Source organism: Calonectris borealis, chromosome 1, assembly GCF_964195595.1.
Source record: "Calonectris borealis chromosome 1, bCalBor7.hap1.2, whole genome shotgun sequence".
Classification (NCBI taxonomy): domain Eukaryota; kingdom Metazoa; phylum Chordata; class Aves; order Procellariiformes; family Procellariidae; genus Calonectris; species Calonectris borealis.
In genome coordinates, this window is record NC_134312.1 from 45,263,145 (window position 1) to 45,288,646 (window position 25,502).

Sequence of the window (25,502 nt, forward strand, 5' to 3'; positions counted from 1 at the left end):
TAATGGATATTTAGGCACTTACCTTTCTGAGGGGGTATTTGCTCATATTAATATTGACAAGAAACAATTATCTGTCATCTGAACTGTTTTGTGAAGAGCTTGAATAGAAGAGCATTCTTAAAGTGTCTCCATGACAAAGATGTTTGTAATAACTTATTTCTGCTTTCTGAGGAAGCCTGAGATTTTTTTTTTTTAATGTTCTTTCTTTTTTTATTTTTTTCTCTTTTTTTTCTGTTTTGGTGGTAATCATTTAAGATCAAGACTGGGATAAAAGAGAGGGGCAGAATGGTCAAGTGTACTCACTCTGCTACCGCCCTGGTACTGTGGAGGATTCCAGAAATGCCAAATATCTCATTCCTCAGCATTCAGAAAACTCAGACAAAGAAAGCCGCCTTACTGCAGCAGTACAGTATGGAAAAGTAGTTGTTTGATGGGCATTGCTTTTGTTTTCCAGAGGAGCCTTTTGCTGAGGAGCTGTGATTGCAGAATGGTTTATCTACAGCTTTAGCTTTGTGCCAAGCTGGTGAAAGGGAGAAGGAGTAGTCATTCTTGTGCACGGCTCTGGTGCTGCCCAGCAACCTGGTTATACCGTCAAGGAAGAACAAGCCCATATAAGAAGTGATTTTCTTGATTTTGTTTTTAGAGAGAAGCAGCATGTGGGTAGATTTGAATAGTCAGGGAGTTACTGAGACTTGGCTGGAAGAGGTTGATGTAACAATTATTCCCAGTGTGCTGAAAGGGTCGGAGTCAACTAGACAACGTTTAGCATAGCCACAGTTTCTAGCTGATGAGAGTAGCGCTTCAGCTCATATGGGGGAGACAGGGATGTACTAGGAGATTTTATATGTTAGTCTTAGATCAAAACTGAAGTCACAATAACACTCTTTTTTAATTCTTCCACTACGGAAAGAAATATTTTGGGGGTGCTGTACTCCTAGGGCAGGATACCTGCAGCTTTGGTTGCAAGATCTTGCTCATTCTTTTCCCCAACACACCTCATGCCCCTCTGCCCCCTGAATTTGAGCATGAGCTGTGACAACGTGGGCTGAAAAAGAAATTCTGTACAATGGGAGCTGGCGCTTACGAGGGGAAGTGTATTCAAATGATACTGCAACCACTGAAAATGGTGTTTGTATTGCTTTACTTCGTGACATTCCGGACTAAAGTAATCCAAAAGAAGGTTGAGGGAGGAGAAGAAAGAACATCAGCAACGATGTCGGTTAAGCCCGAGGAACTGTACGTAAAAGAGCCGTGTCTTTATACAGTTGTGTGCTAACCCAAGCCATTGTATCGCACCCATCAGCAAGTTCAGTGCTCCCTCTCGTGGCAGATTCTGACCAGTAAATCCATTGTAACTCATACCTGTTAGTGGCAAAATGTGCTTATGCTTAGCTATGAGAAGTATCTGGCATCCAACTATTTTAATGCTACTATGTACCAAGCTTAATAGACTTATAAACACAAATAGCACTGAATTTTTTTTATTGACATTGGGGGAGAAAAATCTTTCACCATCTGATTGACTGAAGTTTGCCAAATGAAAATAGACAAAACAAATGTTTATGTACGTGCAAACATTGCAGCTCAAACTGCTAAAAGAAATAACTAAAAGACAGGTCTTGAGCTAAGATCAAGCAGCAGAAAAATAGCAAATAGGTAAATGACTATTAAGTAGGTCTTACTTTGAAACTTCCCATTTAAACAAAGAATAAACAACAATAACACCACCAAATAAAGCCACAGCAGGTAATAGTTGCTCTTCTAAACTTTTATACACTATATATTAATCACTCTGTCTTTCAGTTATTTCCTCTGATAAAACTGACTTCTGTGAAGTCTCAGCAAGGCCATCTTGGCTAAAAGCATAACGTTAGACAGGAGCCTGTCTAATGCCCTGTTATAATGAAGAAATGGTGGGGTTTGGCTTCTCTTTTCTTTCATTTTCTTTGTTGAATATATCTGGAAACGAGAATCTGATTCTATGCAAATATTAGATTTAATTTTTCCAATGCTGGCTGGTGTCTGAAGATCCTGGAACGAAAAGGTGGCTCTTGGTAAAGCAAGATTCTTCTTGGTCCGCAGGTAACATAGAAGAAAGTTTTTGTTTTTCGTATAAATCACATTTTATTAAATTGCCTTTTTTTTTTTTTTTTTTTTTTTGTAAACAGTTCTTCTGGGTTTATTTGTTAAGAGGTGAGCCATTATGGTACTTCTCTATAGATATCTGACATTTCCATTTTGTCTTTAGAGGTCCATTTTGGCTCCAGTTCCAGATTATGTCGTTCTATTATACATCATCAGAGGCAGGTGTTCAGCTTTAAATATTGACAGATTTTCTCAGTAGGAACATGTTGAAGCTTCTAACTCTGCTAAACATATTCATTTGACTGTTACAATCCAAAAACTGTAAAAATGGTGGAATGGAAAGATACAAACAGTATTATTGACACTGTATTGTCAAATGTTTGCACTGAGACCCCATGTACCATAGATTTTATTTTTAAAAAATCATATTTATATCCATTTACATAAGACTTACACGTTTTAAAAGAAATACATACACAGTAAATACGTAAATGTCTAGTATTTTACAATAAAACAGATGGAACAATGTAAAAATGAGTGGCTTCATTTGATAAAAGCTTTGGATGTGCACTACTGCCAAATTTCTGATGACAGAGATGCTGAGAAGAAAGGGGGAGGTTGTTTTGTTTTTCTTTTTTTAATAGTAATTTAGGTATTTTTTTACTTGTTTTAAACTAATCAATACATGAAATGAACATCGTATCTGTTTGTCTGATATACCTTATGTGTTCTCTTCCCTATTACCCTGTTCTTGCAGAGAGTTTTAATGCTCTTTTTCCTAAGTAGTGGTAGTGCACTTCAGGTAAAGTAGAAGAAAGAGATGACATCTAAGGGAAAAAATAAACAAACATTAATTAGCGAGATTCTTTGATTCTAATTTGGTCTAGGATGCAATGACACCAGAAAATATTATAGCACTAAGTAAGCTATTGCATGGTTTACTAAAACATGAGTTTTGAGTATCTGAGGGAGACACGCATTTGTTGTTTTAGATCTGCAACATAAATCTATTAATAATGCATTTTAATCTTTACTAACGTATACTGATTCTTGTCCTAGATTGAAACAAACTCCTGCTTATGTTCATTTTACAGCTGTTTTCTTGATGTTTTGATTCAGCACTGTGGTTAGTTTCCTGCATCTGTAGACTTTTGCCTGTTTGGCAGAAGGATGAACACACATTTTAAGTGTATAGACCTTGTTGATACACTCTCTGATTCTCCTTGTTCACTGCTGCTTGATAGCATTTACCTTTTTCCACCCTGACGATTTCTTTGCTATGGACTAGCTGCTTCCAGATTATCATTCCCATCTTTTTGGAACTCTTCTCCTCCATCTGTCTTTACAAATCTCTTTGGAACGCTTCATTGATAAAGTGCATAGTCGATTTTATCAAATCCCCTTTGATATTTCCTTAGAAGAAAAGTGAAACTAGTATGTTCTATTGCCCCAGCCTGTGGCAACAAAACTGTCCTGGCTGAGCCTTCTGACTTGTTGGTGACAAGTCTCTTTCGTAAGAGAAAAGTGTTGGGAAAGCTTCGTCAGTGTGACTGCCAAATCCACTGGCTGTGTAATGGCATTGCAGATGCTCAGCTGGGCACCATACACCCACCACAGCAGAGAGCTTGACCCGTCCCGGTAAACTTCTTTGCAAGATTAAATGGCCAGACACCAGCAGTCTTAAATGTTCTTAAACTTCTGATCTTGAGAGTGCACTCAAACTGGGCTGCACAGAGTATGCTCATGTAACTGTTCTGAGAACGTCAGTTCATGGTTTCTGGCAGCTTGTCATGGTGGTTTCAACAAATGTTTTAAAAAAATACCTGAAATGCAGCTTGAAAGCATATGAATTGAACCCAGGTGTTGTGAAGAAACACCCTAAGACACTGCAAGGTTGTGCCTAATTGGTATTGTTGGCGTAAACTATTTTGAAAGACAAGGCTTTGACATTCTCTGTAAGAAAGGTGAGTAGCAGAATGCAAGAATCTGCAGCCTGCTGTGATCACAGGCCATCTCATTTGTTCCACGTGCAGCCCGTTTGCAGCTCTCTCTTCAGTCTGCTCTTCGTATGCATATTCTCCTTTAATATTAAAAAAATTCTCTTATATTGCTGTTGTATGATAGCTCATCCAGCTATCCATCCCCTCTGCTTCTTAGTTAGAATCAGTCCCTGATTCGATGCATGCAGACAGTTTGGTCACCAGAGTAACACAGCTACTGATGTATTCTAGTCAAGGTGTTACAAGCCTGGGTCTCAGTCGGATCTGGATCTGGAAAATTTCAGCAGGCATGCTGTAATGAATAATCTGCCCTTTTGTCCAAGTATCAATCAGTTCCTTCCGTGAAGAAACTGTTACTGAGGATTGGTGATCACAAAATTCTGAAAACTCTTCTGTTGCCCTTCAACCAACTTCACATCCCCCATATGAGCAGTTTTTGTTTACGTGTGCATCCTTGAGATTCAGGTCATTTGTTTAAGTTTTCAAGTTTGATATAATAATGAAGGAAATCTTTTCCCTGCATATTTCTTATATGCTTTACTGAAATCCAAAATTATTTTAACTTGCTCTTTGGTTTCTAACCTGCATGACATTTTGAAATTGCACTTATGAACAGTGCATGTACAAAAGTTCTAGTTCACACCCTCTTGTTGCTTCTCTAAAAGGAGTATATGGTAAGTGAAAAGAAATAGTAGTATATTAGTGTCAGTCATCCTTGTATATTAGACTTCACAATTTAGATGGAAATTTGATATTCTTCAAGCTCTCAAGCATTTAAGATTAGAATGTAATTGGCAGAATAATGGACAAGCAGCAAGTACCAATGTGATACGTATCACCGATACTTGAAACACTACTAATACTCCTATAGAAATTGAAGTTAACTTGTATAGCTTGTATAACTTTGTATAAACATCTTTTTGCTCAAAATACATAACTCCCATATACATATAGTGCCAGCAAAGTTTGCTACTTTACTTCTATTTGTGGATTGCTAATTTTTAGACAGTTTTTGAATACAGTGGGAATAAACAATTTGGATAATCTTAAGTTAATTTTTGTTAACATACCAATTTTCAATTTCTGCCCTTGTTGCACTCTTCAAAGCTATTGGAAAATATCACCTCATGTACCGAACCCACTATTGTTGGCCTAATAGCTTGGTGTTTGAATTTAATTTCTTGATCATACTTTATTGCTTTCAACATTGTAATTCTGAAGCATATAGCAGAAAAGATATGCATCTCTGCTATCAGTTCTACCCCCACTGAACCCAGTGAGAGTACTGTCATTGACTTTACTGACATAACACCAAGCTCTAATCTATACATACACATGAAAAGATTTATATAGTTTACATGCTTCATCATCATCTTTGTATGACCAGCTGCTAAACTTACCTGTTTTAGGAAAAAAAAAACCTCCAGTGCTTATTTTTCGGTGGTGGCATGAAAAGTTCCCTTTTCTACTAGATTAAGATTTTATACTCTTGCAGTCTCCTGAAGATCTATGAAGTAAGGCTTATGTCATCAGTAGGATCCTGAGCAATCTACGTTTTCCACTGGTAACATTTGTTGTTCCTAAGCACTCTTTGAACATGCCCAGAATGAGTAAAATCTCGATGGCCCCAAGCCTCTCCCAGTCTTGGGAATCTAAAAAAAAAGGACTTTCTTGCAGATCCTGGCATGTCTTCCCTACAATATGTAACAGCTATCAAAGCATATTGCCTGCTGAGGTTTTGGTGCTATCCGAATATTCTTTCCAGCTCCCGTACAATCCCCCGAGTTACTAAATGGAAAACAAAACTGTTTTACTGAGAAAATATTAGCATGAAATGGTGCCATATTGATGAAAGCGATCATCATGTTAGTATTTATTGCAAAAGTTGTGATGTAGCAGAAAACAGTGTATTTCCGCAGAACTCTGGAAGAGTGAATCTGTGAGATTCATAGCCATGTTCAAAAGATAAGTGGTGAGAAATGCAACATGAATTCCAGTACTAGATTTGATCCAAAGTTGCATCCAGCTCAGAATATCCTTTCATTGCCACTGGTCAATTCTGAATGATTGGAGAAGTGCAAGAATCTCTGTAATAGATAACTTTGGAAGATTTTCTGTATAGGGGAAGTTTTGTTCTAGCTTTATGCAGCTACTTGATGTTCTAAATGGAGCCATAGCTCTCATTTGAAAAAAAAAAAAAAGTAAAAAGTAAATCTCTTCTGCTTCACTAGCTTTTTTTTTTCCTTTCTCCCCAGCTTCTGGTAGAACTACTTCAAGTTCTCATAAAGTAAATTCACTCCCTGTGCCTACTGCTGCCTCTCCAATTCTAGCTTTAAGTTTGAGAGCGTACAAAATACCTTATGGCTGGTGAGCTATCATCTGAACAGAGTTGTCTAAAAACTTTTGTCTTATCATCTGCTGAAGTGGTTTCAGCAGAAAGAGCCTGCTGTTTGAGATGGGGAAAAGAATAGTGTAGCATCTCTTGGACTGAGCTTGCGACTGTTGTTGTGATCAAATGACCACCCTAGTGAGCCTGCGTTAGGTCCTCTGCTCCATGCTGGCTCTTGCTTGAATAATGCCAAGGAATATTGGGTGTAGTGTACAGTTATAAAGAGCTTTCATGATGGCCCCTTATGAATACTCACAACAATTCAGTGCTGGCTTCTTTGCTAGGCCTTGTCAGCATGAGTATGTGCGAACTGTTGAGCTGTCTAACCTCTGCAGTCGTGATGAAGCAACTGCAAATTGCAAAAAAAAGAAACAAACCAAAACCTCTTTAGAATCATGAAGAAAATAAATCAGTCTGTTTCCCACTGGAAGGGTAGCTATTAAATTGCTCCGTGGCTTTCTATGACATGATCTGGGCATGGTCTAGTTCAGAACTCAGAGTTTCTTCATGTATGGTGTACTATTGAAATCTGTCTTAAGTGAATACAGTTTAAAACTCAGTTTTGTCTTTATTTTGTTGGAAGTCCTAATACTGTACCTATCATGCCGTTTAAATACTATAGCAGTCTTAGCACTGGGAGATAGGATGCCAAATCCTGGATGAAGACGTAGGTCTTTAAGTCTACTGAGTTCAATACCCAGCTCAATAATAAACTGTCTGGAAGACCTCAAGTAAATCACTAAATCTCCCTTGTGCCTTAGTTCCCCATCTGTAAAATGGGAATAATATCCTCTACATCATAGCTTGGCTAGAAGATGAAATCCATGAATGTTTGTAAGGTTCTTAGCTACTACAGTAATGTGGACCATGGAAATGCCTAGGGAGCTAGTACCTTTATTTGTACGTGGAATTTGCCTTGGAATGGATTCTTGTCTTACAGCTTCCTCATTGCCAAAAAGTGCAGGATTAAAAGCAAAGCATGTACATGAGCAGTGGAGTCAATGGAATTCAGTGATGCAATCAGTAAATTATTCCATCTGTAACTGCAACTATAAAGTATTGTTTTTAAAGGTGAGAAACTTTAATGGAATTTAGATGGCTGTAATGGAATTTAGATGGCAATACTGTCATACTAAGTTCATTCAAGAGTTACAGAATGTAATCACTACAGCAGTGTATTAAATTACTTTGAGACAAGTCTATTCATAGACCTAAATTCTGTCATGAGGAAATAAACGGCAGTATTGAAACGGGCCAATCTGTGTATTTCTCAGAACTTCAGGCACATATACACAGTTTATCATCCATATACCGGAAGGAATAGCTGCAATGGGATTTGTCCCTTCTCCCTGCCCTCTTACAATGATTTTTAAATTTTACTTATTTTTTAATTACGATCTGCTTGTTACTTTTCCAATCATTGCTGAGTTAGTGCATCTTTTGGAAATTAAAAGATTTCCAGAGAAAATTAAGACGGGTATACAGTAACTCAATTAGTACCTGAAATTCAGTATTTGCTAACTACACTACCCGTCTGATTGTTATTAATTGTTACCAACTTGAGTTATTTGATGGTCAAGGCTAAGCTAATCAGTTTGAAAGTCAAATAGGAAAATAAAGGTGATAGCCCTTTCTAAGTTCATTCTCTAAATAGACTCCACCTGCTAGAGAGGCTAATGAGCTGAAAATTTTGCTTAGATATTATATGCAATCTTAGCTGAAAGTCAGTAAATTAATTCCTCTCTTTCTAAATGTTTCCTTTGCAGATCTAGAATGACTGGATTGCCTTTTCTTTTTTCCCAAATAAACACTGACAGTCTGAAGCAAACCTGTAAAAATAAATAGTATGCGAAGTCAGTGCTTTTCCATTCCCTAATTCAACTCTCCCAGACTCCATTCACCCTAGTTACGTGAATGCAGCCACTCTGGTGGAAGACAGACATGCACTAAAAGTCAATTTAGCATGCTAGAATAAGCCTCTTGCTTTTCAACAGTAAGTGCAGAAATGACTGCATACCATCAGTCGCCATCTTCCGCGACTGCCCTGATGTTGTGGTTAATCTGAACCCAGCTGGCAGCGTTTCCGAGGAGCCCGGCATCATGCTGATCCCGTGAACCTCACGCGGAGGAAACTGTCGTCGCCAGGATGGGCCACGTCTGAAGTTCTTGTCGTCGCTCTGTCAACACACAGAGTTGGATTTGATAAAGCAAAATGAAATTTTTTGATTAATTATCCTGCTGTCTGCTGCCTCTCCCACTGTAAAACGTATTCCACAACTACCCTGTTCTGTTGCACTGCATCCAGTAATTCAATGCATTTGAGACACTCTTGTAAAAGTAAATGCTTTAGAAATATTAAATGCTAGGGTGGAAAACTTTTCTTAAATCTCTGAGATTGATATAGTAGAGGGCTTTAGTATCAGCTAAAGTAGAACTTTCATAAAAGTCAGATCTCTTCCAAGTACAGTGACAGAAAGTGCAGTGGTTTGTTACTGCATTCGGAGGCTTACGTAAAGTGCTAATAAAGAATTAAGCACTCATGTGCATGCACAGAATTCATAGGCATCTCACATTTTCAGCAAGTCCTTAAAAGTTTTATTCTTCTTCATGTACAGAAAGACTTCCTCATGTTTTATTTTTCCTCACGTGTCCAAGACTTGAACATTTTTCCACTGGACTCTTACCTTAAGATGATTATTTTCCACAGGTGGATTTGAGATTCCCCATCCTAGATAATTGCCCCAAATCCCACTCTATTACATACTGATGAACTTTGAAGAACCAGAAAAAAATCCCCAAACACCAAAAATCCACTTCTTTCTTCTTTCTTCATTTTTAAAGAAAGGATGTAAGTGTCCTGAAGAATAGATTGCACCGGCATCCCCCCTGCCACCACTTGCTCTGGCCAGTGAAACTTCCACTCCTTTCTGCATGTTTCTTCTATGGAAAATGTTCATTTTAAGGTAAGAGCGCAGTGCCAAATTTAGCATCCAAAATGATGTGAATATGTAGCCATACTGAGGTTACTTTAAAAACCTTGACTGGCTTTTCTTGATTTTTTCTTAATGCTGTAACTCACTCTTTTTAATAATGTGAGAATTAACATGTCTTCATGCATTCAATTTATTTTTTATATTTTACTGTGAAATTTTATAAATACTGAAAATAAAATTAATTACTTCCTCAAGTCGTCTTTCAGTTCCTAGTGCTAAAAGGTTGTTGTATTCTCTCTCAAGGATCTGCCGTGCCTAGAGATACCAAAGTAAAAAAATTAAAATGATTGAAGAGGAATAAAAGGCAATAATGGGTACAGATTAACCAGAAGTAGCAGGAGCAAACTTGCCTGGGTGTTTTGTGTTGGAATCTGTAATAATAAAGCTAAACTGCTGTAATCAAAGTTTTCATCCAGTGCTATAAGTGAACCATGTACACCACTTTCTAGAATATTATTTGCATATTCTCGGAGGCCAATAGCTTGTATCCAGCGTATGACTCGATCATTGCTCCATACCAGCACATCTGTAAGGACATAACACCGGGTCAGTCTCCTGATACCCGATAACTTTGAACTACACAGGTTGTGCATGCACTGTGAACGTCATACTGCTTCATTCCTTAAATGAGGAATGCCAGCAAACTATTCATATAGCTTTAACGGCTTCAATATCTCCTATTCAAAACCCAAGGTGTGGGAGCAACTGTGTGATTTTACCTCCAAGTTAAATGTTTATTCTAAATAATGTTTCCAAAGGAGAAAGGTGCCTCCAGAGGGCATTCCAGAATGCAATTCCTCCCACCTCCTATAGATACCCTTTTCAATTCTTAGGCAAGTTTTTACAGTTTAACAGTGCAAGGGCACAGGAGAAATATCCGTTCCTAAAGGCTTCACTGGAGAGTTTTGTATTGAACATTTTGAGAGTCGGGTCAGCACCTACCATTTTATAACATGCCATACAGCAAATGATGCGTTCACAGTTTTAGAGACTAAAACTATTTTTAGTTCAGAAAGCTGGTTGAGCTGTTAAGGTCCATGCCAATTATAAAGCTAAGGCAACAAAACGAGCTAGGAAACCATTTTTGAGGATTTGGCCATTATAAAAAAAGTATTCTACCCTGCCCATAAGATTAGAAGGAAGTTACTTATACTGATCTTTATACTTGTGAGTGGGAAATGTAATACTGAGTTTCGTGTTACTAAGGGATGAAGCTTTTTCCTGAACCCTTAGAAGTCCAGGTAATGTAGCTGTTCTGGGAGCAGGCATTCTCCATCATCTGACCAAGAGCATCCCAGACTTTGGGGTCAGGATTGGCTGAAACACAGCATGGCAGCCAGGGATCACCGAGACCAAATCCCACCTGGGACCGTGTCCAACTGACTGATGCACAACAGGGTGAAGGTTGGGTGAAAGAGGCTATGGGTTATTACCCTTGTCCTAGCGGTGACTAGCATTGAAGCAGCAACAGAATTTGAGACCAATACCCAATTCCCTCACGTCAGTCTCCAGCTATAACCACTCAGGCTGACTGACACTGATGCCTCCACATCCAAGTCAAAGTCTTTGCATTAGTGCATGCCATCATCTGCCTTGAGCAAACGCACGCTTTCACTGTAGCCATTCCTCCTTCTAATTCCCTTTTTTTTTTTAGCTCTTCCAATCGGCATTGTGCTTGAGAAGTGTTATCTGCTGTATTTGCTAGAGCTGCAAATCCCTAAAGGAATCAAAGGATTCACTTCTAAAAATGGAAAAAAAACGAAGCCCCCTAGCAGTTATATATAAAAGGAACCGTGCAGTGAGCCTGCAACTGCTCTAGAGAGCTTTACACAGAAAAATACTTTAAAATCAGCTGTTAAATCTTCTAATAAGGCCAGTTCTGTTAGGAACTATTCTTATATACCAATCAACTGCCACAGTGGCCACCCCTCCAAGCAACATTTTCTATGATACACATTTTGAAGTAAGAAATCACAGGCAAAGGTTTTCAAAAGCAGGAGCACAGTGTTAGGGGCCTGAGTGCTCCGATTTCCCAGTGTTGCCCCCAGCATGTCCCATTGGCTATCTGGCCTTCTGCTTCTGAGACTGAAAGAGGCTAGGATAAGACCTGTCCCCAAAATCTAATTTAGCAAAATGTACGTATCAAACCGCCATTCAGGATTGCAGCCCCAATTTAGCAAAGTACTTAGCTGTGCCTAATTTAAGGAGATATTTTCTGTTCTGAAGACAGATGGACTTACATTAGTTTTACTTAAAGCACATGCTTAAATGCTTTGCTAAAATGGCATGACAAGGGGTTAATAGTGTCAAGCTTCAAAAGAAGAAACATTCCCAGTATTCATTCCCAGGAACTATCACCTTTTATTTCATGCTGACTCATTTCTCTTCGCTTTTCCAGTTCTTTTCTATCATAATTCAACCTCTTTAAACACATGATTCCATATTGCAAGCTTGTTCTGTTATTTAAAGAGAAACATTTACAGAGTTAATAAAGATAATTTTGAAGATGGGAACATATGTAGGATGCATTTCCTGCATTTCACATGAGGTGTTTCATGGTGCCCATGTAGCAAATCTTGAGGACAGAGGGGAGAGCAAAACCATTAAAAAAACTCCACAGACTTCAAAAATGAAATGGACAAAACCAAAATGAGTATGTTGGAATAAATGTTCTAGCATAAGAGACCCAAAACATTAAAAATTGTATTCAGAAAAGGTCAGCCCTTGTGAGCCGTGAAATGTTTTGTCAAATTAGGCCTCAAAAAAGTGACAAATCAGACAGTACATTAAAAAAAGTCCACTTCTTGTCACATAAACATCATTCTCCCTAAAGTCTAAATGCCTTTATTTCCATATTTCCAATTTAGCTTCCTGGCTATACCCCTAGATAACCTGAACAACTGTCAATTTGCTTGTACCGTTAACAGCTTTTATGTGCTACACACAATAGCTTTTCATTATTATGAGATCTCAGGGCTTCAAATCTTAGTCTACCATTTTCTGATACTTTAAACCACTTAATAAATTATTACTGTTTCTGTATTCTCAAGGCTTTATTTATATATTAATGGTTCCCTGCTCATTATGAAATTTATCTGTACCGGTATCTTAGTTTTGAGAGACATAATTACGATGTGGAATCTCTCCCAATTCAGATTTCTGACACTTAGCACTCACTTTTCGATGTGGTTTTCCAAGCCAGAACAACAGAAAGTAAGTGTGTTTATTCTGTGCAGCACTGAGCACTACGTCAGACACATAGAAGTCTTTATACATGTAGTCTTTATGCAAACATACCGATGAAAGCTATCCACCATTTTTAAGTGCACACGCAGATCTTTCTTTGTCAGATGATCTAACATCCTCGCATCTACCAGGCATTCCATAAAATAACTTCGGTACTGAGGTAAACCCAGACTGGGGAGCCATTCGTTACCTATCCATTCGTGGTTCATATCACCATAAGCCAGGGTCTACAGGGAAAAAAAAGGGCGAGGGGGAATAAATTCTTGAGTTTGTTCAAGGTTGCACCACAGACTGCTTGTTTCTAGTGACACTTCCTAGCTTAAAAATCCTCTCTAAAAAAAACCATTCAATTTTTACATCGTTTTGACATTGGAGGTGGAAGCCACTGTGAGATATTTGTTACTGATAGCAATTTTGCCTGTTGTGTCTTGTTTTCTATCTTTATAAATATTATGCATTTTTTTTGTAATAAGAAATCGTAGTTTCAATTTTGAGTTTTAAATGCAAGCAAACTTATTGCACAATCAAAATGTGTTTGTTTCATAATCTTACTTGCTTTCAATTGACCTTCTAGAATATTTATGCTAGGCAAATCCTACACTGAACTTGGTAATACGAACATGGCCCCAAGTTTGTGTCGCTGTTTAGTGGGGGCTAGGATTTCCTAAATAGGATCTAATGACACTTCATGGTTACACACCTGTAGTCCTTTTGAGACTAAAAGTTAATTTCAGTTGTTTGTCAGACAAGCTTACGTTCACCATCAGTCTTCACCATCAGTCAGAGTAGGTGACCAAATACATTCTATTAATGAGATACTTTCATCTGTGAACAGCTTAAACCTAAGTGCATCATATGCGGAGCTCAGTAAATCAATTCTTTAAGATAGGAGCAAACCAGATTCCTCCCAGAAGCTAGCATTCAGGCATTAAGCTACTTCATTGTTCAGCTGAAATTTCAACAGGATGAGGAAGAAAGTATATGAAAAAAAATCACATGCATGTTGAGCTATTTTTATATGGGTTGCACAATTAAGATGCAAAATATAGATAGATTTTACATCTCACTATTGTCAATTATTTTGGTACTACTAAAACTTAACAGAAAAGAGAACTCATGAATTGCAAGATTAACATCTCAATTGGATTGTGCTCAGCTTTGAGCATCACTTTCAAGCCTACCTATCTTTTTGGTTTTGTTTTTAATGTCTCCTGTCATCATAGACAAAAGGATAACACAGTGTGAGCCAGATATATTTTCTATGGGGGAAAATATAGTCTCGTCATCTCTCATTCTTGTGAGATTTTGAAGAGAAAAGGAATGCCATAAGTAAAGACAGTAAGATTGTGTAAGAGTGTGCATATATTAGAGAAAGAAGTTGAAAAATATAAGTAATTTAATGTTAACTAAAGTGAAAAATTTTGTTCCTAATTATACAAGACTAATTGTAGACTGATAGTTGGGTGTGATTTACACAATTGTTCTAAAAAAAATCTGGTGTAATTTTAGAAATGTTAGATCTCAAACTCCTGGCATATTTTATTAGCCTATTCTCAAAAATGAGGAAAATATTTTTTCTAGATTTAGCTGGGAGGTAGAAGATGTCTCTGGAATGTAGCCATTTCTTTTAAGAAGAATATTTACAGCATATGTACCTCTTTGTGCTTTACCTCGCAAACCTGTCCAGAGAATATTTTCTTTGTATTAGAACTCTAAAATGTGTAAATCATAATTCAATCATTGAGATACTGTCACAATATTATAGTCCTCTATGCATCTTGATACACTGTTAATTACATTATTATTAGCTTTCTGTTCAAAAAAATCATGTGAAAGGGTCATACCTGAGCCCAGCTGCCTTCTTCAGACTCTTTCTGTGTTAGCAGCAGAAAGCAATTAGTAAAGCAGGTAAAAAGACAATAAAAACGAGTTATAAAAAGATGTGGTTTTCATGTGTATGTTATCTTAGTACAAATGAAAATATGCATGTAAAACGTGCCGATAAAATAACTCCAGTCAGTGGCAATGCCCTGGGCTAAACTACCTTAAAAATTACAAGACCAAAACCATAAAATCTTCGTAGGACAAATCTAGTTAAGTTTTCAAGATATAAAATCATTATAGCTTGGTGAAACTTTACAGCATTATCTTATACACTTTTTATGGTTTCACAATCAAAACACAACCATCTACTTACAAAATTGGGCATTAGAGATTCCATTTTTTGTTTCTAGTTAGATTTTGCAACATTCACAATAAAAAGCTGTCTTCTTGTGAATGTATTGTAAAGGAGCTTTTTATATAACATTTTTTATGGCAAAACTATATTTTTCTGTCTGGCCAGTTAAACAGGATCAACTCTACTTCTGGTCAGTTGAGTGTTGTTACCAATAATAATAAAATTGAAAATGAGCTCAGCTGTAGAAAAAAAATTATTGAAGAGAATCTGCTTCATGAATGTTCATGAGAAAACTTAAAATAGTATAGCAAGCATAAATTTCTAAGAAATAAGTCTTTATTGCATCAAAATTTAGCTTCAGTACCTCCCTCACCATTTATGGATTGGGCTGGCTACAAAGTTTTCCAAACTGAAGATAGGTTTTTCAGGCATCTCACTGTAGGATTGTATCATGTTTTATAAGCACTGTTATGGAGGTTGTTATGACATTATGCTAAAAACAACACCTAAAGTAACATATGTTCCAAGTAAAAGAAAAAAGCCAGAGCTATCGAATAAAATCTATTAATATTTATTTCTGTCCCCCCAAAGCAGGGAGAGGTTTGACAAAAATCCATAGATAAATGACACTCTCCATGCACCCTAAATCAAAGAGCATGAATACACAAGTATGGACATGAAAGACTCAGCATTGATGGAAACACTGAGTTGTGTAATGCACCATTCTCAAGCCTTTTCTTATTTCTTTCTATTTCAGCAGACATAAAACTATGTTTAGAAGAGGTACTAGGGAGTAGAGTACAGAGGAAATGTTGCACCTGTAAACATGACAATTTCATTTCACTAAATGAGGTTTCACACTGGCAGTGAAACTATTATGTACTGTAAAACTCCAATACTGGTTTTAGGTTCACAGAATTTTTGTGATCGCAATACAGTTTGTAATTTCTTTTGCTGAGAAATGATGTAACCGTTCTTTAAATTCAATGTCACTACTCCCTGTGACTTTCTAATGCCATGCTTGGGGAGCGTCCTACAGAAGATACAGCATCTGTGTTAAAGCAGATACATCCTAGTTCTCTTTCGAGCATTGAAACAATTTTAAATGGAAGTGGAAAGACTAACCGTTTTAGCTGGAGCAGCAAGATTTTCCATTTCTTCATGGGTCACCCAAACATTGCCTGAGGGCTATGGACAAGGCCCGCAGGGAGGCAGGTGGGATCCACATTAGGTAAGCAGTGGTAAAGAAGAAAGGCAGCACCACTGTAAGTTAACAGCGTATAGCATCACCATCAGCACAACCACGATCTTGCCTCTACCGAGCTGCAACTAGAGACAACTTTAGACAACTTGTTTTGTATCTTTCATTAGAGGATTCTGAACAGATGTGATGGGGTATTTCAACTAGAACTGATGGATGAAATCCGGCAGAGCACCATCACAAAGGGAAGAATAATAATTAAAGCTGCATTTCACACACACGTGGCAAATACAACCTTTAGCTCATAGCTCTGTCTGGAGGTAAGCTTCAGTTCTCAAAGATTTTCCAGCCTAAATATTCTGCACACATCACACGCTCATATTGTAATCTAAATAATTATTACTTCCCCCATATTTCTGTAAATCAAAAATGTCAAAAAAATTCACCTGTAAGACTATTTTTCCTCATCCTATTGTTTTCAGTCAAATTATTACTAGGACAATGCGATGAGGCAGGGAGGGGGTGTGGAAGTCTGCTGTGCACATAAGGTGAAATGTGTTGTGTTTTCTTGAGAGCTGAAGTAAATTAACTCCTTTCCTGAGAAAGACGGGAGGCAGAAAGACTTGGGACTCAGAAATGCACGTGCCAGGGCAGGGCAGCTTTGTGCTGCCAATTACTCGGGGAGAATTAAAAAAACAAAGCAAAATTATTCCCAGTGTTTCTAGCTTGAATGTACTGTTTTCTCATTCATAAGTGTCAATGTGCTTATGCTTTGAAATATGCTCTTATGCTCTTAAAACCAAGATAAATTTTGTTTAGTAATTCAACAGCATGTTGAGTCTATACTGCTTTACTTAGGTGAAATCCATTACAATTCATAGTACTACCATGGTTATGACATATACAACCATTCTGAGGGGAGAAAATATCAGATGGGGAACTATAATATTTAAAGAACCTTAAAAATGTGAAAGTAAAAGGCCAGTCAATAGGAACATTAGAGTCCTGTTGCCCAGTTGCTCAAATAACTCAGTGGTTCTGGTACCCCTCAAAGGTATCTCAATTCTCATTTCCACCAAAATGAGTGGAAATCCTCCATGAATTCCATGAAGATGAGAGATTACAAAATACAATTATTATTATTAACATCATTATTATTATTATTATGTTAATATTAGAAGTCTGGGCTGCACTACTTGAGTCTTTGTCCTTCACTTCTGTGCCATGTTTCCCATCTGACCTGATATTTTTTCTTGTTCTTTTTTTTTTGTTACAGTCTCTGTTGCCTCTTTCATAGCCATCACCATCGGCCTCTCAGCTTGAAAATCCCGTTTCATTATCTTGTTTCTTTTTCTCCTCGTCAGTTTGGCATGTTTTTCTTCATTTTCCACTAAAAGGTGCTTTTTATCTACAGCACATACATTCTTACTCTCCCCTAATGTACTTTCTTGCTGTTTTCGATATATTCCCCTTTCCTTTCAGACCTCTATCTCCATGTTTCTTCTTTACTTGCTTCCTTCCCATCTGCTGCCACTCTCCCCCTTCTTCCCTTTCCTCACCGAACGCACACGCTCCACTTCTCCCCGCCAGACTCTCCCTTCACACCTCCAATCACTGCTGCTCTTAAAAGCATGAAGAACCGAAAGCTAGCTGACTCAGATTAGATTACATTTGAAAGGACGCAAAAAAGGGGAATGGGAACAAGATTCAAAAAAGTTATGTTCCTACATAACTTCTCCCCCTTCCTGCCTTGCCTGCACCCCCCCCCCCCAAATAAAAAAAAAAAGAAACAAACAAACACAAAAAGAGAAACACAATCTGATTTGGTGGGGAGAGATGACTTGAAGGAAGAGAAAGGCAAAAATACAGGCAAAATTACAAATAAGATGCTCAATACTGATCATTTAGATAACACGAAGGTTAATCAAAAGCACGACTTAAAAAAAATAAGAATATCTGCTAAAGGAAAAATATCAGCGATCACAATCAAGCGAGTGATGAACAGGTCCTTCTAAGTCTCTATAGGACAGTTCCCACTGATTGTGAAGTGTGTGTTACCACAGAGCCACTCTCGTACTACAAAAGCCTTTCTGCAGACTCCTGCAGGGTGAAGCGGGGAAGAAAGAGTTAGCTGAACAGGACTCACTGTTCTGGATGTCGGAGGTGCTGATGGACTTGTCAGTGATACCATCTCCTGGATTGCTAATCGGAGCTTTAAGCGATGGAGAGGATTGCTGATTCCAATTTCTCTTTGAATCTCAGTATCGGACAAAGCAGACATAATAGCTCCGCTCTTCACGTTGGCCCGGCAGGCAGCAACATACCAGGCTGGCATGCCCAGCCAGAGCTGTTGAGAGAAAGGACACACTCATCCAAAGCATTGCGTCATTTCTCAAATGAAATTAATCATCAAGGCACCTATCAATCTGAATAAGCATGGTAATACACACAAATGAGTATGACTATCATAGTCTTTAATAGAATGAAAATGTTTCAGAACCTTTGAAATTGCAATGGCTTGATGTGACTCTTTTTGTTGCTTTTATTGTAACCAGAACTTTAAAGCAAGAGATGCTTTGAATTATTTTGAGAGCTATGTGCCTCCATCACCTGGGCTACTCCTTTCCCCGGCTCCCCATGAGCAAGTAGTGGCACAAGTCAGTGTTACTGCCCATTTGATAGTCTTATCATATATGGAAAACAATCTAAGAGGAATTGATTAAGTAATTTTTTCACTTTTGTACTAAAATGGCTTTCTCTCTCTTTCCGTGTTAGTCCCCACAGTGTACTCACAGGGCACAATCTCACACTTCTCAGCTTTTATTTTCTTGGTAGAAATAAACCAAGCACAGTGCAGATAACCAACCTACTGAGGACTGAGCTTACTGTAAATTTGGGAACAGTCTGGTATTGTGTCATATCCCAGCTAGAAATACAGGTTAGAAGTTGCAGCAAAATGTAAGCACAGCTACATCACCTGTGGATTTAGAAGATATGTACTTGCCATTTTGTGCTTTTCCTCTCCTTATGTTCGTCTTACTAGCCTAGGTCAGCAACAGCCCCTTGCTTCACCAGTTTGTCTTTTCTTGTAAGAGGTACTCTCCACTTCTAGCAGTCTTTCCTGGGACCTACTGAGTTTGAATTCTTCTAGGTTTTCTCAGCTTTCTCATTTTGTGCTGCCTCATTAATATGATTATCGGTGTCTACAGATCTTTGCTCCCAAAGGAGATAATTCCATAGCAGGGATACATATATGTGGGAAGTTTTTGTCACAGTGTGAAATACATTATGCTACAGAGAAAAGTGTGAGAAGGACATAAGCAGTGAATGCCATAATCACTGAGATTTTGGGGATAACACAATGGAAAACAAAGACATACTTCGCTAGGTGCTTAACTCGAGGAGACTGCTAGGCTCTGTGAAACCTGAGAGAAGAAGATACTTCTCTCTGGAGAGTAGCCCTTCCCTGCCCTCTCTCCTCACCCTCTTCCAGATCACTATCGCACGTGGGTTGGTGCTGTGAATTACTTTTTTTAGTACATAGCTCTCCCCACTGGGATGAAGAAGCATAATGTATAACAAAAGATTTCCACTGGGCAGCAAAACAGCTAATATTCTAGATTTTGTGACACTGAGTGTCAAAGTGCATAAATCGCCCTTCACTACTTAACCTTCCATGTATCTGAGTGTACATACTTCTGTATACATAAAATTAATATGCACATTTATACAGCTACCTAATTTTGTTAAGTATAGATCTGTTGTACCTCTCTGTACTGCTATATAACATTCCTTCAAATATAAATTGTCAAAAGCACTTTTCAAATGTTACTAATGGTTTGTAGTAGCACCTTATTCTATTCTACTGTTTCTGAAATAGAAACCTGTCCATCAGCATACAATGCAATGATTCTACGTGATAGTAGCCATTACATTCTACATTTTCAAATTTTTTTAATTAATTCTGGGTAGATTAACGGCTGTGTTTGAATTTCAGTGAGATAGATAGAGAATTTGTGACTGTAAGTGAAGTAATCAAGAACTCTATCACCCTGTGCATCTCAAATAGGTCATCAGAATTAGCTGATTTCAAGATTTTAATTTTTTCTCTTACAATGGCTTACTAAAAGAGGATACAAGGTCAAAGAAATTATTAAAAATATGCCATCAGTAAATTCACCAGCAAATCTGGAAAGCAGAGACAAACTGAAAGGATTTTTATTTAATTTCTCACAGTTCAGGGAAGTACTGTGTGGTTATTAACAAGTCTAATACCTTATCTGGGACATATTTACTTAAAAGACAACTGTTAGATCACTTTTATGTCACACAGAAAACAGACCTGAATGTCAGATTCCAAAAGAGCTCAGACAGGCTTTTCTGTACTGACTCCTGATGTGTTGCAGGGCTTGAGGAACGACTGCATCATGTTTCAAAAAGCTCTTCCCACTGATGGGATGAGCCACTGCACCCCATCCAATGCTAATCTGAACCTTACAAATATGATCTAATTCCAACTAACTGTAATGAAAGACAAAGTTTCATGAAAATTAAAAAAAAAAAAAAAAATTACGTAGATTACACCCAGCTGCACTTAAACAAAGGGCCATGAGGAAACTATGCATAGCTTTAAAATGTATTTAGTATTCTCATTTAATTTGACATTGATTTTTTTCATACATGCACTTGAAAAGAAAGAAAGTGTAAATACCGGGAGTTATTCACCCTGCAGAAATACATTCAAATGTTTGCCTCTCATTAGGTAAATTAGTTCTTTAAAAAATTAGGTAAATTAGTTTGTTAACAAACAGCTGTCTCTACCAGAAAATGCAGTTAGATGAAAACAGTATCTAAAAAGAGGGCACAGTAATTGTTCTAGGCAGAGAACCCAGATACCAAGATTGATACACTTTTCCAGAATTAGTTAAGAAAACCGACAGCTCTTAAAATATATCTCAACTATGTCTGTGGTATATACAAATGACCAGAATAAATGTTAAGGCTGAAAAGTTAAGCCCTGAAAAGTTTGGAAATGTCACAACTGCGATCACTGTTCTTTAATTTGGGCCTTTGTCTCCTTTAATATTAATTTTGTTTTTTAGTCCAAGGGTCACATGTTATATTTTCCCCAGGAGAGTATGAAATGCACACAGCATCCGTCTGCTGACTGCGTGCACTGATGCTTGCTGAATAAATTCAGTACTTTTGCCCTCATGTCTTTTTATCACCAGTATTCAATCTGCATTGAACACTGCAACATAAACTTCCTCATGGGCTTTCCTGTGCTACTCTCATCATATTTCCCAAGAAGTTCATAGACATCAATTCCTCTTTACAGCCCCTCTTTGAGACAGTGGGAAGCATATCCTATTTTGCAGCTAAGAATCAAGGCAAAAAAAGATAAGGCCTTAACTTGTCAGAAATGTCTTCAAATTTTGGATCACCCTGGAGGACATCAAGGGCAGATTTTTCTCATTATTCAGAAATGTATAGACCTTTGTATGTTCACCTTTCCAGCAAATCAGCTTTGACTGTAATATTGAATATTTCTGACTGATAAAATCTGGTTACAGAACTCTCAAAGTCATATGAAAAAGTCAGGTAGTGGCCAAATTAATGAATGTTCCATATTAAGAGAGATATTTTTTTGGAAGAAAGATATCACCCTGTTTTCCAAGGTCAGGTGCAAACGCTTGAACGGGCTTTCTGCAGTATTCATTTCATCTTTTTCATTAGGTACCTTCAGCAATTCCAACATGAAGCAGAAATTTTGTAGACATTAGCTGCTTTCATTCCTCATCCTTCATTTAATCCCTGAACATACTGTTAAAGCTTTGGAGGGGGACCTTATTTTTTAATTGAAGAGAAAAACTCTACAAATTCTATCTGATGATCAATGGATGATACCCACAGCAGACATGAGAATAGGTCGGAATACATAGAGACACTTCGTATAGGCAAGGAATAGACAGCGGCTCCTTGAGCCAACAAAGAGCTTGTATCTGCACTGAACTGATACAGCCTTGCCATGTAAAAATGACGGCGTATTTGTATAAGAACATCCCTACTTTCTGCCTTCTCCTCCCCTCAGCATCTGAGTAAGTATTTTTTGAGTAGTTCCTTCACCTAAAACATTCATTGATTTTTGTCAAAATTGATGGACAGCTTTTCTGAATGTTTCTCTGGATGGGTTCCAAAATCCATTCATTTAGGCTCTCCAAATAAAGGAGAGTTCTGCAGATTAGATTTCAGAGATGAAGGCACTGCCTGTCAAATCAGAGAGATTTCAACCCGGATCTCGCATATCCCAGGTGAAAGTGCCAAGACAGACATCTTTTCTTCCTGTTCTGAGTGATATCTAGGTAAATCAGCCCTTTCCCATTATATTTTAAAAAGATAGAATGTTACAAATTCTTTAAATTTATTGAAAATTCTGAAGGTGTAGCTTTTGTGTTAACCTCAAATAAAACTCGATAGCTAATTTTTGTTTTCTCCTTAGCACATCATCCTACATAAACTGTCTGTGGACTTCCTAGATATTTAGAGATTGAGAAATTGTAAGATTTCAAAATTTTGGAGTTCAAGTGCATTTGATAACCCTTTTTTCCTGTCCTCATCCCCTGTAATCCTGTCTTACTTTTTTCAGCTGTAGTCTCTGATTTAAACCATCCAGTGTCAAAATCTGCTCATGGCACAGTGTGCAGGGGAGAGCGGAGGAGACTTTAACAGTCTCTTTTAGAATTTGTAAGGACAAGCACACAGAAGCAGCCTACAAACGTGACTCATGTTTCCAAGTTATGGCCAACACTTACCTCCAGCCAGGCAACCACTGTAGGCCCATCCCACTGTGCAAAAGGCAAACCCTTTCTCCGAGCTTCTTCCAGCAGTTCATGTCTAGAAATGGATCAAAAATTGTTAAATGTGCAGAGGTATGTGTAGGGACAATATAGATGCAACCATGCCTTTTTGTTAAGGGTAACAACAGTGAAGCACGATGACAGGCATAGAAAACACCAATGAACAATACAGCTCCTTCCCCTTTTTGAATGTATTCATCTATTCCCAACTCCTCTTTTTTTTTTCTTGGTGTATTTTGACATCCTTTTAAACACCTAACATACAAAAGGCGAGGTTTCTGTCTGTTCTTAGCTGAAGCAATACAGAATTGGGATACCCTATATAAAAGGATCATCCATATAATATAAGACATTGGTGAAGAGAGAAAACTGAGGGATTCCCCCTGAGACTAGCTTAGCTCTGGTCTGGTAACGACTCAGAAAGGCCCAACATTGCAAACGCCTAGACCTGAGCTAAGCATGGATGTAATGCATGGATGTATGAGAGGTCTCTGTGTTTGAAACACTAAACCCTGTTGGACCAGCTATGCACAATTCTAGGGTGTCTGGAGTACAGCTATGCTGCATCTTAAATAAGCCATCCGTTGCTAATTAAGAGTTGGTTGTATCTTTAATAGTTTCATGTTAATTTTTTTTATTATTATTGCTTATATACAAAAGAAATCCATGTGGTTCACTGATGTATACATTTTTATAATTATAGAATTGATGTGGTTTCTCAATTTTATACATATACATATATACATAGATATATTTCTATTGAGTTGATCAGATACCAATCCAACTCCTGCATCTGCAGCTTCTCTGGACTGCAATGAGTGTGTCATGTAAAATACCATTCTCAAAGCCTAAAATATACTTCTAATACAGTGGTATCAAATATTTGGTATAGTTATGTATAGGCCAGTCAGCTAGACTATCAGGAGAATGCGCTATATTAAACATGTTCAACCATTTGACCAGACATTTTTATTCCTGGAGCAGGAATAAAGAACCCACTACGGTGGTGGCATAGAAAAAGCAGTCCTTCAAAAGTCTTTTTTTCTGCTATTTAACAACTTATTTTCAGCTGCCTCCTACCAAGTGAAACACAAAAGAATGCTCCCAGTGACAAGCTGCAGTGAAAAACAAATTAGACCAAGACTATGCTAATGTAGTATTAAAATTTGCTTACATTCCCACATAACAAGGAAATCTTGGAATTATAGCTTCAGTTTTGCTCTGTCCTCCTTTATTACTACAGCCTTTGTGGTTCAGTTATCCCTTGGCAATTCTTCACTGCCTTAGCAGCCTTTCAAACATATGTACTACAAAATCACAGCAGATAAAAGCGATGGAGTGACCTTAGTTGTAAGGAGTACTGCTTTTGGGATTTTTGCACTGCCGAGGGGCCAGACGGAGAGGATTTGGCTTTAGTAGAAAATGGATCTCAAATAGCAATTTTGCATATGTGTTTAAATCCCTCGCTCTGAATATTAATAGAAAGACAGCTGCTTTACTTTCTGTTTCTGCTGTAGTAACATGTAACACTACAAATACTTGACAGCGTGACTGAAGTTTATCTAGCTTCTCCTCCCACACATCCTTTCCAGCATACCTTATTACCCTTTGTCACTCGGATGTCCAAAGACATTGTAGAGCTATCCTTGCTTTCTGTGAAAGCAAAATCCTTAGTAAAATGAGAAGAAGTTGCTCTCTGGGTACACAAACACCACGTCACCTTCAGTAGCTGGAGGAGGTGCAGAAATGCCACGTTCCCAGGGAGACATGCAGTGAAGGCCAATAGAGGCCTTCAACAGAAGGCCAATACACACTTGGCTGCTTAGGAAAGCAGAATTAAGGCATGGCCAGACACAGCCACCTCCCAGCTACCTGTGGATAAGGTATTTGGGTTGCAGCCCTCCCTCCGAGCTGGTTCTGCGGGGTGTCTGCGCAGCTACAGCAGTGCTGTACCTCCCCCAGGTGCCACAAGGGGCTTGCACGGCTTGGGCTGCCACCAGGGCTGTGAGCTGGCATGGCTGTCCTTAGGGAGACCCAAGCTTTCAGGCATGCCCCTTCCTCACCTGGCCGGTTTTGGTGTCCCATGGCAGAGCATGGATCCCACAAAACCCTGTGTGACTTGGTCCTTCCCCAAAGCCAGCCCAAGCCCAGGGAGCAGCCCCTTCTGCAGCTGGGAGTCCCATGGAGGCACCATCCTTGGAGGAACCTGATCCCAGATTTTTTCCTTATCTGAGGTATTCTCTTTGCCTATACCAGCTGAAAGAGCAGGGGTAGCTATCATAGTGAGTAAAAAAGGAGATTATGGCTTTGAGGGCCACTGGTCATGTTGGGCTCCTGCTCCAAGCAGGAGAGCAGCAGCACGTGGTCTACAAGGAGATGGGGAGGAACTTTTGGCCCATTTCTTTGATTTGGTGTTAAATCCTTGTGTGTCCTCAGGAACCAAGGTGCCTGCAGAAGAGGCATTGGCACTTTAAGTTCTCACTTCCATGAAAAACTTACTTCCTTTATGCTGGAATTATAAAGTACATATTTCTAGGGAGTCCTCTGTGACT

General features: G+C 38.3%; 1 protein-coding gene across 1 annotated transcript in view; it reads right to left on the minus strand.

The window, feature by feature from the left end:
* Nucleotides 1–1,466: 1,466 nt before the first annotated feature.
* The window catches only part of PPFIA2 (PPFI scaffold protein A2), a 349,091-nt gene continuing 325,055 nt past the window's right edge, over nt 1,467–25,502 (minus strand). The window contains exons 23-33 of the mRNA XM_075150610.1: nt 22,906–22,987; nt 18,240–18,440; nt 16,018–16,080; nt 14,558–14,587; nt 12,765–12,940; nt 11,826–11,923; nt 9,818–9,993; nt 9,654–9,722; nt 8,492–8,651; nt 6,731–6,823; nt 1,467–2,912 (exon numbers count right to left, since the gene is read on the minus strand). Coding sequence (XP_075006711.1) covers nt 6,765–6,823; nt 8,492–8,651; nt 9,654–9,722; nt 9,818–9,993; nt 11,826–11,923; nt 12,765–12,940; nt 14,558–14,587; nt 16,018–16,080; nt 18,240–18,440; nt 22,906–22,987 — 1,114 coding nt within the window. The 3' untranslated portion in view covers nt 1,467–2,912; nt 6,731–6,764. The remainder of the gene's footprint in view (nt 2,913–6,730; nt 6,824–8,491; nt 8,652–9,653; nt 9,723–9,817; nt 9,994–11,825; nt 11,924–12,764; nt 12,941–14,557; nt 14,588–16,017; nt 16,081–18,239; nt 18,441–22,905; nt 22,988–25,502) is intronic.